General features: G+C 45.8%; 1 protein-coding gene across 1 annotated transcript; it reads right to left on the bottom strand.

Moving 5' to 3' along the window:
• Positions 1-638: 638 nt before the first annotated feature.
• Positions 639-9,016, bottom strand: SLC30A1 (solute carrier family 30 member 1). The gene is made up of 2 exons (XM_058021266.1): positions 8,383-9,016; positions 639-4,974 (listed from the first exon to the last, which is right to left on the bottom strand). Exons 1-2 carry the CDS (start codon positions 9,014-9,016, stop codon positions 4,064-4,066), a joined length of 1,545 nt encoding a protein of 514 aa, XP_057877249.1. The 3' UTR covers positions 639-4,063.
• Between the last annotated feature and the right edge of the window lie 6,420 nt (positions 9,017-15,436).

Below are 15,436 nucleotides of genomic sequence, written 5' to 3'. Positions count from 1 at the left end.
GAATAAATTCTGGAATTACACCAAACTGACAGTATTTCTACAGCAAATTTAGAAACACCATAGCAGTCCTGATTTTAATACATCCATAAAATCTAGGTACTTTTTTCTTTAAAGCTAGGCTACACTGGCAGAGGCTTTGGACTCCCTCCCATAAGTAATACCTGGTGTGCAAGTAAGCACTCGTCAGGCTGACGAAACTATTTAAGAATAGAGAAATTTTCAGGAGTGAGCCCTTGCCATGACTTTTGGGGAGCCACAAGCTGGGGCTGGTTCTCTTACATAACTCCGTGTACGTCCGTACCGCACACTGCGATGTGGCAACTGCAGACATTAACAAAGCCCACGCCGGCTGTTGAAAGTAAATGAGCTACAATTACTAGGGGTTGCACAGAAACAATTTACTCTGCTAAAAAGGAAGACTGATGGTACTGTGGCTAGCCCACTTAGTGTCTGAATTCGTTCTGCATCTCACCTTAGGTGCAGATATAATCTAGGAAGTGATTCTAAAATAGCATGTTCCTGGATGAGGCATGGAGTAAAATATTTCATCTGGTGATGTTTGGTGTATCTCTGACACATTTAATCAGAAGTCTAAACAATCTAGACACTGAAATACAAACTTATTTTTCCTTAAAATCAGTGTTCCATAATTGCTTTTATTTTAAAAATTCAGGAATGTGATACACAATACAATTAGCTCCCCACCACTGCAGTGTTCACTTACATGAGATTCACTAGTTTCATGCTTTGTGGAAAAAAAATAAAATAAAGAGAGACTGTGCAGTGCTTTTGAATGCTCTCAGTATTCTTAAACTGTGGTCTTCAGAACAAATCAAGTCTGTATAACCCCAGACAGAGCAAGTTAAAAAAAAATCGAGCTATTTCACAAGGTAGTGGGCTACAGTCAGGTCTCCTACAGCCAGAACGGAGAAATTGTGTTCCTGCTGCTGCACAGCCACCATGCTGACCTCACTCTACTTTCAGGGAGTTTATCATCAAGGGCTAAGGAGACTAAAGGGCCCTGGTAACACCAGCCGGTGCTGCATGTGCAACAGGCACATGACAGAGGCCACACAACTCCCCCCCTGCCCCCATCATCATCACCATCATCACTGTCACCTCTGCATCCTTTCCTGATACTTAAAATAACCAGGGGGAGAGCTTTCTGTCTTTTTAGTTAGCCATTGCCTGCAATGGACACAGAAATAGAAAAATATGACTTCTGGCACAAAAAAAAAAAAAAAGATTAAATAGTTTAAAATGGAGTTAGTGACTACAACTCCCTCTATTCAGATGCATTTACTGAGACTATTAACCAATGATGATAACTGTTATGACTTACCAGTTGCCCTCTTTTTATAAGAGCAACAGGAAAGAGGTTAATCAGACTTCTCAGTGCTACCATGGTTAGATTTGTTGGTACTTTTAAAAATAAACTAAAGAACAGTAGTTCTATGGTGTGTTAGTGATATATGGCAGAACCTCAAGAATTCATACTAACGACTGAGACAAATTTTAAGCTAGTGATGAAAATAATTAGTGAAAGTTTACCATAGAAAGCAAGGATACACATTTAAAAAAATAGTACTTTGTTCATTTCAAAATTTACTAGGTTAATACTCTGTAGTATAGTAGCAGTGGTAGCATACTCAGCAAATGTAGTCTCATACAAGATCTCCTTTAACAGTCAACTCTAGATCATATACAGGTAACAGAAAAAAGAGTCAAGATAATTCAGAAAAAACAAAAACATATATAAATACTATATTAACACATTTAAGTTAGTTTATGAGACTATACAACAAGCATAAACACAGAGAAAGGTGAGCAATGCTGGTGGCTCCGAGGCACCAACATCCCAAGCCAGGACAAAGCCAAGCCCACCCATCCACAGCTTCCTGCAGATGCATCTGAGCAGCCAAGAGGCAGAACCCTGGGCAGTGCTGTGCTGCACCCCAGCAATGCAGCCTGTGATGGGGCTCCCTGGCAGCAGAGGCAGCACCTCCAGCTTCCCTGTGCTTTGGCACACGGGGCTGGTGCTGGCCCTGCTCACTGCACAGGTAATGCACAACACTGTAACCCACCCCTGGATAATCGAGAGTTGACTGCAATGCTCTGCTGAGAGCTTGGGTGAGACCACTGACTGACTTGGCCAATCCAGGTCCGATGAGCAGCAGGACTATTCTTTGTACTATTTAGGAGCAATTATGATGCAAGACACAAATTAGAAATGCAAACTAGGGAGGTGTTCTGTATCTGGAGGCAAAGCTACATTCTCTTCACTAACAAAACATTCTTTTTTAAAAAAATCTATATTTAAATACTGTTAAAAACCTGAAAACCACAGCATCAAAGAATTTCATAAGGCCAAAACTATCCTCAGTTCCCTCTGGTTGTGCCTAGGTATTGCAATGCATTTGTAGAAGTAGTAAAGGCCAGGTAATCTAATATCTTATCCTCTTTCCAGTGCCTTCCAGTAACAGATCTTAGAGCTCTTCACACAATAGGTAAGCCTCACAACACCCCTGTGAGGTAGGTATTATCCCCATTTGAAGACAGGGAAACTGAGGCAAAGTGTTTATCGTGTCCAGAGTCATAAAGCAAAGAATGGAAGATCTGAGTTGTTTTCCAGTTTTGCACACAGGAGCAATCTGTTAATCACAAGACATTAGCTCCCATACATGACATGAGAGTGGATCAAAAGGGCCAGGGTTTTAGAATAGATTTCTTGTATGTTTTGTCTTTCAACTCTCACCTCATCTCTGCCAAATTCACGGAGTCCACAGAGCAAGTTTCTCCTTTCCTAAGGTGTAAGTTGGCAGCACACTGTAACAGCTTCTTTAGAGACAGTTGTCAATTAACTGAGTCAAGATTTTAAACCATAGATGCAGATACTGAGTAAGTGAAATGTGATCCATAAGCATCTCGAAGTGTGAAATACAGTGATCCCTGCACCACTTCCTCAAAAGTCAGTGGAGGGCTCCTGAGGACATGGTGGAGGACCAGGACTGAAGTCACTGCAAGTGTTTACAGACACACTCAGCTAGAAGCAAAATGCACCATTATTTTTGGGGAGCTGCTGTCTGTGCTTGAAAGCTGGAGCTACACTGTCAGTGCTTGGCAGACCTTCCCCAACAGAGCACTTACTGACAGAACTTATTATTTTATCTTAGTAAACTTGGCATCAGCTGAGTATTTATTCATAGCACTGTTGAGTCAAGGGTTCCTTAAACCTCAAAGACTTTCATGACCAGACACAACTTGAAAGTAAGAGAAAACAGCAGAAAATCCATAAAACAGAGAAGGCTGTGTTACTTTATCAACTAGTCTCATGTCTGGATCACAGAGCAGTATACAGTAGCTTGAACTGCCATTCTGACAGAAGAAACCCTTTCACTTCTGTTGTTTTCAATTACCTAGCTACCTTACCAGAAGAAGAGGGGACAATTTCTGACAATCACATGATGTTGTCTGTAAAATATGCTGTGCGATAAATTCACTAGAAAAGCCTTCACAATTTTTATTATTATTACATAGCTTTAAGAAAAATATGTGAAACTGCAAAGTGGTTTCCAGTTTTTAGTAGTTATATCTTTAAAAATGTTCTATGAACTTTGGTTTTCTTAGGGCTTCTAAATAAACAATATATTAAGGTATCTACAAATCAAATATTAAAGGAAAAAGTAGGTCCAAGAAATCTGTAACACAAATTGAGTTCCTACATGCTTATCCCTCAAATACCTTTTCACTGGAAAAAAGTATCTTAATTTGAAGCACAGCAAAAAGTGTCTCTGCTGAAATGTTGAAACTGGTTTTCTGAAGTGTTACAGCATGGATGCACTTTCTGTCTGTCCCAGTCAAACAAAGTCAACACAAACGCATTGTATCATGACAGTGACATTATATTCTTTTAAACAAGCATTCTATATTTAGCAATATGACAAGAACAAGGACTTCAGCAATTACACTATTTGGCAAAATTGCATCTCGAACGTCTGTCTCTTCCTCTTGCAACACAGCTGTTGACAAAGTCTCCACAGCTCAGGTAGCACCCTTCAGGGAGTTACAAAGATGACTCAAACTGCTCATTTTGATCGGCGTTCGCCTCCAGCTTCACTGAAGGGATGCTCTCCGACTTAGTCCTCCTCGTTTTCGGAAATTCAATGACAACTTCTGAACAAGAAATACTAAGCGATGACGACTTTTCTGTCTTCTTTGCAGTACTAGCTTCTCCTGCTCCACAACACTGCTTCAAAGCACACTGAGTCCTGCAAGGAAACTCGCATTTCCCTCTCCCTGACTCAGAGCCAACGCTGGCAAACTCGGGCTGAATGGTCGTTGCGTGAATGCCTTCGTCGTGAAAGATCTCTTTGATGCGCTTGGCCACCATCATGTACGTGGAAGGGTCGGGACACTTGATGTGAGCGGTGCCGATGATCCTGCTGCCTGCTAGCTGCCAAATGTGTAATTCGTGGATCGCTTCCACTCCTTCGAGGGTGCGTAGCTTTGAGTTCAAAGAATGGACGTCTATTTGTTTGGGAACGGTCTGTAGAAGGATGAGGGCTGACTCCCTAAGCAATGGGTAAGTTGTGTAAAGGAGTATACAGACCATAATCAAACAGAGGACAGGATCTAAATATAGCAACCAGCAAGGACCAGCCACCGTAATGCCATCTTGCTCTGACTTGTTAGTGCTGCCAAGTGCTCGGAATAAAGTAACATTTTCCATGCAATGATCATTGACACATGGATTATAGCAAGGCCCATCTTCAGGGCATGGATTCCACAAGCCATAGAAGAGCAAGGCATTCACTACCACAATTACTGAACCTAAGGCATCTCCAAAAACATGCAGAAAAACTCCACGCATGTTAAGTTGTGCACTAGAGTCTTCTTCAACTTCCTCTTCATCCAGAGGATAATGGCCAGCATTCCCATTCACTTGTACGTCACTCAGGTCATCCTTCATATCACCTGACAAGAAAACAATAAAACAGTTAGTCACGAGCTATAATACAACATGGTACTGTAATTCCTTATAAAATCATATCCAGCAGTAAGCATGGCACACTTAGTATGAAGCCGAAAAGCAGCTCAACCCACACACTTAGCAACATCTTTGGCTGAGGAAAACTCAGTTTTCCCAATAAGTGATCTAAATAACCTAGAAGGCAACTGTTTCTACATGGAGATTAAAGACGTAGAGTGGCACAGAATAAAGATGACCACATTTTAATTACTGTACTGAAAAACTACTTTCACCTTTCCAGCCATATAACCATTTGCCTATTCACTGCTTGTTTCCTAAACAAAATGCAGAGTTACAGAGCATATGAGAAAAAGCTGGTTTAAGTAGCTTAGTTAGGTACATTTGTTCCTTCTTTTGAAACACCAATAGACTGATCACATTGCTAAAATCCATCTTTACCCATAGGATTGCTATTTCATATTAAAATCTGAAGCTAGAAGCTCAAAAGCTGTGTGATACAGCTGTGTAGTAGCTTCTTTTCAGGTTTACCAATGCCTTTTCAAGAGGCTTCTGAATTCAAGGAAAAGGAAGATCTTCCAAGATGGTGCATGGAGTTAGCAGGACTATGAGATACAATCAGCTGAAATTTTAGGTCTAAAACACAGAATTTACCAGCAGAATTTACTCTAGGACAGCGTAAATTATCACTGAAACTCTGAGGATATGAATTACTGTTATTTATATTTCAGAATAAATAAATAAATAGAAAAATTATATTTTTATGCAAGTGACATATAGCTGTTGAGTAACATACAGCTTCTGATGTCCAAAGTCATATGCCATGGACTGTACATAAATTAACATTTCAGTGCCCTCCTTTGCCACAACTGTCTGCAGTATTTATCACTCCAACACACAGCTAACCAGCTACATGGGAATAAACATACACATCACTACAAAGAAGAATCCTTTCAGAAAGAAAGCAATCTTCCAATGTTCAAATTGGAGGGAACTGTACATGATTAACCTCCTGCTTTTCTTCAGAAGTTCTTCTTTGGCTACTTCCAGTGGTAAAGAAAAGCAACAGGCACTGGTCCCTGGCCTGACAAACTGAAACAAGGAGCTCTTACTGCCTCTGAGGTTATTGAGTTCAGAGCTTTGTAAACATTAACAAGACGTGCAGCTTCTGCTGTTCTGTCCTTGTGGCTGCCATTCTGCAGTTGCAGAGTGCACTCAAGTCCTTCCTTCTCTGAAGAGGGAGTGGGCTCCCACCAAGGCTCAGTTCCAAGCCCCAGCTCTCTACCTCACCCAGTACGTTTCTACCCTGAAGCTCCAGCTACATTTTCCACATTACCCCTAGGAGTTATGGAACATGGGACCTGTAACTTTCCAGAGAAGTAAATACATTAGAGGGAAATATCTCAGGTTACAGAGTTCAGACCTCAAGGTCCACAATGAGAGCAAGGAAAGAGGAACACTCTACTTTGTACCAAGTACTTGGAAGAATGGAAATCTAAAAAGTACAGCTATCTATATGAGTGGGTAACAGGACACATAGTTGCAGAAAGCTCTTGAACTAACTTGGAACCTTTTTTTAATGACAAATGGTTAAAACACGTCCATTTGAAATATGTTCATTGAAATGGAACAAAAACAAGATTATTTTGCATAAAGTGCATCCATAGAAATATCTGTGCAGGACTAGACCCTAAGGCTATGCCTATTTTTCACTTCCACCTTAGGAAATCAGGACTACCCCACTCTGTGATTTCCAGTGAAGGCACAGGACCACCTCTGTCATCATCTCTACACCTTTTATCTTCTCCTAAGCCTCCAATCACCTCTACGTGCAACTTTTCATAGGCAAACTATGAGTAGCTCCATCCATTACATAATCATGACAGGGCACTGAAGGAAATACAAACTTATTTCAAAGTTTCACTGTGACCAAAATTATGACCTATTACCACCTAAACACCCACAACAAATTATTTGTTATTGCCAGAAGCACATCCATGAGACATTCCAGACAAGTTAGCTCACAACAATATGCATTTTAATCCATGCTATAACTTTTTTCTCTAACTAGTCCAAAACTTGGCTAAAAGCACAACTTTTCACCATTAAAGAATCATTCCCAAGCCAAGATATGTATGAGACTAAGGGTAAAGGGAATTTTACATTGTCTGAAACTAATTATTAGGATACCTTGCTGGAACTAAACCAACATTAAGAGCTTATTACATGGTCAAGAAGATGGTGTAGTGTTTTCAGAGGAACTTTCCTATCCTCTTGAAAAACCTGTCTTTCCAAGACCAACATGGAGTCAGAGAAACAGAAACTAAGTTTCTCAAATGTGTATTGGAACCTGTGATCACAGAAAACCTGAAACTGTAGCAAAGTTCACTCCGATCAATTAAAGCTCCCTTTAAGCTAAAAAAACGGTCTGCTGATGTCACCCTGAAGCAGGAGGAGAGAAACTGGTTCCAAAGCCTGAAGTCCATTCCTTCTGGTGACAAGGATGCCCTAGGAACAGAGAGGTGGCAATCACACACACCTTTCACTCCGCTAGCATGCAATACTTGGCTTCGACCAAACAGCTTCATTATCAGCTATCCAGGCTTGTGGATCCACTGAAAAATAACCCTAGAAATTCCTACCCATGAAACTGTTTAACCACAGTTGGGAAGGGAAGATTTTAAACGTATGCCTGTATGCAGGTCAGTGGGAAGGTGCAGGCTTTAGAAAGCTAAACAAAAATTATTCCAGAACACCACACGTGTGTCCTGACACCAGCATGCTCCACATTCCGGCTTCCACAGTTCTGACTGGCAATCTCCAAGACTTCTTCCTATAAATACTGATGCTATGAAGAAGCACAACGTTACTGCAGTGGAATACATGTCGGTATCTTTGGTTTAATGGAGAGTTGCTTCCAGGTAGCTGATAACCGACCCAATGGAGCAATCCAGCTGCTGGGACCGAGGCACTGAGCCGCGCTCCATTTGATGCGCAGCCAGTTGGGATGGCATTAGGAGAGCGTCTTGTGACAGCTCGTGTCGCTAGGCAAGGAACGCTTGTCATGTGCCTTCCCTTGCAGAACCAACTTTTTTCCCAGGGCAAACTGCTTTATCCTAAAACTCTTCTACACTCTGACCAGTCTGCAAGACAAACATGCAGCTTAGGGCATCCGAAGGAAAGGCGCGAGGAAGAGGTGCAACAGCCATGTGCCCCAAGAGCTGCCGAGAAAGTTTCTCGCCTCTTTCCCAGGAGTGGGGACAGAGGGTCCCCACAGAGCCCTGACAGAGCCCGCACCAGGTGGGACCAGGACGGCCACCGCCCCACTCGGGGAAAGGCCCTCTCCCTCTTTCCTACGCGAGGATGGGGCAGCGGCGCTTGCCCGCGGGGCTTACCCAGCTTCTCCTGGCTGACTCCGTTGGAGCTGCTGGAGTTCTCCACCAAGGTGCTGGTCTCGTCGCGGTTGAGCGCAGCCTCGCCGTCGCCGGGCGGCTGCTCGGGCTTGGGGCCGCCGCGGGGGTGCTGCTGCCGGCCGCCGTGCGAGTGCCCGTGGCCGTGGGCGTGCCCGTGGCCCCCGACGCCGTGGTGGTTGAAGAGGCAGAGCCCCAGCAGGTTGATGATGAGCCCCGCCACCCCCACGGCGATGACCACCAGCGGCTGCTGGATCTCGTGGGGCTCCGTGAAGCGCTCGATGGCCTCCAGCAGGATGGTGAAGCAGAGGGCGGTGAGGAACACGGCGTTGACGAGGGCGCCCATCACCTCGGCCCGCACCCACCCGAACGTGTTCTTCTTGGTGGCGCGGGTGCGCTGGGCGAAGCGCACGGCCACCAGCGCCACGACCAAGGCCATCACGTCGGAGAGCATGTGGAAGGAGTCGGAGAGCATGGCCAACGACGAGGTGACGCGGCTCACCGCCACCTCCACCACGAAGAACAGGAAGGTGAGCGCCAGCATGCACAGCAGCCGCGCCCGCCGGTTCTGCCAGCACCGCGGCCCGCCCGGACCGTGCGCCGCCATCCCCCCGCACATCGCGGCTACCCCGGCGGAGGCGCGAGGAGCGTGGCGGGCGGTCGGAGCCCCGAGCGCTCGGGCGGCCGCTCCGCTCCGCTCCCCCCGCGCCGCCGCCGCCGCCGCTCCCTCCGCAGGCGCCGGGCGAGCAAACTTTGCACCCGAGCCCCCTCACTCTTTTCACACGGAACCCGAGCGCCGCCTCGGCCACGCCCCCGCCCGCGCCCCATTGGCCGACGCGCCCCGCCCGCCCGGCCGTGCCCTCCCGCCCCCGCGCCCGGCACCGCTTGCCATTGGCCCGCGCGCCCTCGCGACAGCGGGGCCCCGCCCCCGCCCGGTAACGCCCAGCGAGCCGCGGCCTCCCCGTTCCGCCCGCCCGCGCCCGAAACGGGGAGTGGGCGGGGCCACGCGTGACGCGTTGGGGAACTACGGATCCCCATTGGCTGACGCCGCCGGCTTTGCCCTCCCGCCCCGCCCCCGCAGGCCCCGCCCGCGGCGAGCGGGACTCGTGCAAAAGGTGCGCTTCACACGGCCCCTGCCCGGCGCGCGCCTGGGGGCGGGGCTCCCCCTGCGGGCCGCGGGGGCGGGGCCCGGCGTGAGGGGCGCTGTGACGTCACGCGTCCGGAGCCGGGATTGCGGGTGGGATTTGCGGTTTTCGGTGACTTTTTGCGGGGAGTCGGCTCTGTTTATTTCTTTTCGTGCCGCTGAGGGCAGGAAGATAAGTGCGGACGCGATCACTAATAACTGATGGGCCGCTAAAACAATTGGAAGAGAAGTTTTGCTTGAAGTTTTGAAAGGCTGTATAAAATAATAACATATTAATAAAAGAAATATATAATAATTGCTAAAACGTTAAATACTAATTAATAAATTTTATAATGATTTTCCTGTAATAATGTAGGGAAAAATATGTAAATGCTAAAAGGTAAATGCTAACACTGTTTGTTAGGCTTGTAGTCAGGAAAGGGAAAGCAAGTATTTGGAGACATCCAGAAAAATCACAGAAGCATAACCACAAAATTAAAAAAAAAAAAAATCACAAAGTTACGAAAAGGCAGAGCAGACCTCTTACTTTGCCCACCGTGTTCTAGGGAACCAACTAACATGGCAGCAAGAGAAAGAGGGTGAAAGAATATTCCATGAGCAGAACGTGAGGGGAGAGAGCAGCCTGGCTGTGCAGCTGTGGGTGTAGCTGTGTGTGGGCCCAGAGGGGCAGGAGGAGAGCTGGTGCCCTGAGAGGGAAGGGCATTTTGCCAGCCAGAATGCAAAATGTCCTTCCTATACTTGGAGATTTCAAAGGGATTGTGATTTAGGGTCCAAGCAAAAGTTCCTGGCTTTGTTTGGGCAGTAAAATGACAGAAGGTGCTCACATGTCCACAAGGAAAGCATTATCAATGAGAATTACTGAGAGCAGTGATTCCCCTGTGCTCGGCAGCATCCCCATGAGTCCGCGCCTGGATACCACACTGTTATCCATGTATGCCATTCCCTCACCTTCGTGCAACCTTCCTCACATGGCACAGCTGGCTTGGGCACTGCTGTGCTGACCTGTGACCCTGAACCCTGTTTTCTGCTTCTTGTGTCAGAATCCAGGTATGCTACACGCTGGATGTAGCGGTAGCAGTGCGCCCAGAACTCTTTAATGGCCATTGTAAAGAGAGTCAGCAATTAGATTGCTGTGACATTCTCCTCAGCCACCTGGCTTCCCGTATGCCCTAACGTCACTCGCTGAGGAGTAAATAACCGGGAAGCTGAACGGTGATTACATGGAAACGCAACATGCCCGTGTTGTGTCGTCCTCACTCCCACACAAGGCCATTAGTTAACAAGGAAGAATTGCCCAAATTTAGGATATATGGGTCAAAGAAACTGGTACAGCTCAAACCTCTTTTAATTCCTGCAGGTGAAGTGGGTCATCATTTTACAGGGATTGCTATTAATCCAATGGAATTTAGGTAGGAAGGAAGGGAGGACAGCAAGTTTGGTGTCTCTCATTGGCTCAGCTCCAGGAATTTGTGAAACTGGGTTTTAGTTGGTTGCCACTGGGGTGTCATAATTTTCTTGATTAAAAGTACTCAGTCCCCTCCTGAGAGAAATAAACAAGATATCAATATCAGTAGAACCCTGATGAATAAAATTTCATTAAAAACTTGTCAAGAGCTTTGACTGATTTAAGGAGGGGAGTTAGGGCTTTTTGGACTCCTTTGTTAGTATGCAAATGATGTCCAGATCCAGTTGTGATCCTTTCAACATCTCTCCACCATGAGACCTCCTGATCTGCTCCACACCACTGGTCAGTGTACTGCAGCCTTCCCCTTAGAGGATGGCATCCTGTTGATCCTTGGCCATGTCCAGGGATAGCTTTTTGTCCTGTTTTACCACACTGAATGCTTAATTCTACTTGGGGCCAAAAGCCACAAGACATGGACAATATACCCCAGGAGAATGGGAGGGCGTGGTTTCTTCCCAGGCAGGGAAGAAAAATGGTTCCTGAGGCCTTCCACTGCTCCCTGATGAATAGGGCTGGGCGTACAGTTTTGACCCAGCCACTGCTGTCTCTGTGGGCTTCAAACACAGGGACTTTGATGAATGATCCCCTGTGGCAGCCCAGTCCCCTTGCTGGACGTGCCAGGCATGGACTGGCAGCTGGACCACACAGGAGTTCACACTGCTACCTCTTCCCCACACTCTTTCTTGTAAACCAGAGGGCTGTATGCTGCAGTTTCCAGGCTTTTCTATTGTATTACCATGCACCAGCAGCCAAGAGAAACAAGGATAGTTCCTAAACTTAGGGCTCTCCATCTGGCAGCATCATCAATTTTAAGATTAATGGGAAAGTGACTGATACAGGTACCTAATGAGACCATAAATGGTGTTTCACAGGAGACACAATGTTCCTGCTTATGCTTTTAGGGAGAATACTTTGTCTTCAGAGTAGGGAGGACTCTGGATTTTTTGTTGTTTTGGTTTTTTTTTTAGGCTTCCAGGCATTGTTCATGACTCAAAGAATTCTTTCTCAGCTCACTTTCCGGTCCACAGATGTGGAAGGACCCATCTAAAATCTGTTTACTTACCATAAAAGCTCTAGCCGTGGATGTCTGGCACACAGCTTCTCCCCCCCAGAGCCAGGTGACAAGTCTGAACAGAGAGCTGCTGCTTGTCACCTGTCCTGCAGCAAAACGTTTTGTACGAGTCCTGCTGGGCTCTCCCGAGCTGGCTGAGCCCTGTGTGAGGAGCAGGACTTTGGCTGGCAGTTCTGCTGTTACTCAGCGTGTTTGCTGAGCAAATAAAGCCACTGCTTTTTCCCTTTGAATTTCTGCGCAGGGTTGCAAGTGGAGAGGTCTCCACCACGGAGGGCTCTGCATCACTCTGTGCCTTTCCACTTGGAAAAGGTGAAACCCTGCCTAGAAACCATGGATGCAGGCACATATTACAGAGCACACTGCCTCCTTTTAACACCTAACTCTTCCCCTTTCTGTGCAGTCATCAGACCTGCCGGCTTTTAATGAGGGCTTTGTGGGACTGTGGCAAACATGTCTCCATCTGTCTGTTCCACTTCAAGGCTGTCAGCTTTCATTTTAGGCTGTGTTTCTCACAGGCAGTGAGTGTCTCTCTCTCTGGTAGCTGTCCTTACAAGGTTTCTTCAAATTAGATGCAGTCGGCATCACCAAAGCCAACAGAAGCACTCACTGTCCAGAGACCTGCATAAAAAAGGTTGTTCCTTGTAACAAAAAACAACACAAATGGAAAGTGAGTGTTTCTGTTCATGTAGCTGCAGGTTGGATTCACTGTTATGCCTGATTCAGGAAAGCAGCTTTATCAAGGAAAGGACTTAGACATGTGTTTGCAGTTAATTAAAAGGCCTTCTTTGAACAGAGGCAAGTTAAGCGTTAAGCGTGTGCTTACATGCTTTTGTTTGTGACCTGTGAAGAAAGGCTATAGCTGTAATTGGCACTGAGATAGGAAATGAAGGATACCTTGCTCTACAAAGTGATTTCTACTTCTTCTTCTTCTGCCTGATTACTGTGTCTGTGAAATCTGGGCTCTTTGGAAGTTGGTGGCAGAACTCCAGGCAAGTTGAGGTGATCAGTGTGTCATCCACTATACTTCTTCTGAACCTTGCAAAGCAGATTAAAAACCCTTTTTTTCCCTTCTGAAACATTTTCTTCCTGATGAAGAAACAGCTCATTTTTAAAATATGCCTCTCTTATGTCCAGTTTTGATCTTTCCTTTATTTTGCATTTTTACTTTCAAGCTGCTCACTTGATTCAATGGCATTCAGTTTCCTGTAAATGCTCCAGAACTTTGGGCACAATTAACTGTATGGCCAATCTGTAATTATTTCTAATGAACAGGCATGCCTTTTTTGGTGGACTAAAGAGCATTCCCTGGCTGCTTTGATTACCAATTTTTCTGCTTATGATACAAATAGTATTTTCCTAAAATCCACAAGTAGGCAGGCAAAATAGTTGCTCAAATCAGCTGTGAAATTAATACTGATAAGGCATTAGTTAGAGCTAATGCCTTATTTAGCCAGTGCTTGAGTGGATCCAAGTAGAAAAATCACCACCATATTAATCATTAAAGGAAAAAAGGCAGGAGAACTTGTGGTGTTACTCACTTTTGCACACAGTGTGGCTCTCTGGTGGAAAGAGTAACAATGACTCAAGAGGGATCGGAAAATTCTGTAAATATGGAATTCTGGAATGAAAATACGTCTTTGCATCTGATTGGTTCATAACATTTTTAATTATTACTGAAATAAATTACTATCCTTCTTATGGCATTTTTAATAAATCATACTGCTAAGCTCTGCCTTTTATTATCTTTAGGAAGAACATGAGAACAAGCCAATTCTGTTGGAGCCATGATAATGAGTGTCAAGGAATCAACGGGTAATTGCTGAGGACAGGCTCTGAGAGAGATGTGTGCTAATCACAGTGGTGCCTGATACACCTATTTACAGTATCAGGTCCTCTCAGAACTCACAGTACTTTCTGGGGCCTGAGCTGCTTAATAGGGGGCAGGAATTTCCTTTTTCACAGTAGCATGCTGGATTTCATTGGTGAAGGATCTCTGGATGGTCTCTTGTTGGAAGAAGATCACTCAGGTCCTTTGAGGTAAGTCCCTGCAGGAACAGTTAATACTGTAGGAACTCATAAACATGCATGTACTGGCATTGGAAAAGGCAGTTCAAAACTAGTTCAACAAGTGCAGCTCTGAGTTGTGGGAGGCTGCAGAGCACCTCCATGTAGTGCTGCAAAGAAGCAATGCCCTTTGGTGGCACATTTTGCCCTGAGGAATGGAGCTGTGCTGGTTTATCTCTCTGTCTCCTGGGAGCTCAGTGGCATCAAGGGCACACTGTGCAAAGACCTCAGTCCCAGCGACTGAGCTAGGCTGTGTAAGAGCATGGTTCCAGAAGAGGAAGATCCCCAGGCAGATTGGAAAGGAAGCCATCCCCCTGGCTGTGTACATGCAGAGTTTACAGGCTGCTTCCTGGAACAGCCATGAGCACAGGATACAGCACATCCTCTCATTTGTGCAGTGCCTGCAGCGTGGCACAGAGCCTGGTGGCGCAGGATGTGCAGGGCATGCTCGGGCTCGGGGCCCTGGGCAGCACCGCTGGCAGGCTCCTGCTCTGACCTGGCGCCACCAGGTCTCACCTGGAGGGCAGCCCAAGTGCTGCTGGTGCTCCCAGCCAGCTCACCTAGCCACACTCTGCTCCTGCTGCCACAGCACACACCAGGCAAGAGCTGCAGCCCTCTGTCCTGACACAAAGGCTGGAAAGCCATTCAAGTGGCTGAACTATAGCATACTCATCATTTTACCATTGATGGATTAGATATTTACTGGGTCAGATTTAGGTGGGTGAATTTGCCTTTATTACACAATAAATACTGATGCTTTGAATTGGAATGTGCTGCAATCCCAACTCTGAAACCTGCTGGACACTGCTGCTTTTCCCAGACACTACATGCCCTTCACATAAGGATGGAGACATGAAGGCCTCTTTTTAAGGATCAATTATATTTGATGTTTGTCAAATCATATCCCAGGGCAGTAAACAGAGACATGTTAAGTTTATGTTCTATAACTGCATCTATTAATTTTCCAGACTGTCTTCTACAGAAGCCATTTTGTTCTCAACTTAAGCTGGTTTAACTAAAAGGTGGTGCCAAAAGGGGCCATTGCAAGTCCCTTTCAGAAACTACATTCCTGCTCCCAACCAGGCCTCAGATCTAGCAGTTAGGGTATGTGATGCCATAAGGGCCATCAGCTTTGCCTGCCAGTGCAACCAAAAACCAAATTCCTTTTCATCTTCATTGCTTTTCATCAGTCCAGCAAGCTAATCCTATTTACCTAGGGCAGCAGGATTGCTAGAGCTGACACACAGGACCATGTGATTGGGACAGGGAAAAGTGTGTGACCATGTACTTGCAT

Source organism: Melospiza georgiana, chromosome 3 (genome assembly GCF_028018845.1).
Source record: "Melospiza georgiana isolate bMelGeo1 chromosome 3, bMelGeo1.pri, whole genome shotgun sequence".
NCBI classification, from domain to species: Eukaryota; Metazoa; Chordata; class Aves; order Passeriformes; family Passerellidae; genus Melospiza; species Melospiza georgiana.
Note: the sequence above shows the minus strand (reverse complement) of the source record. Positions and strands in the feature narration are given on the sequence as shown.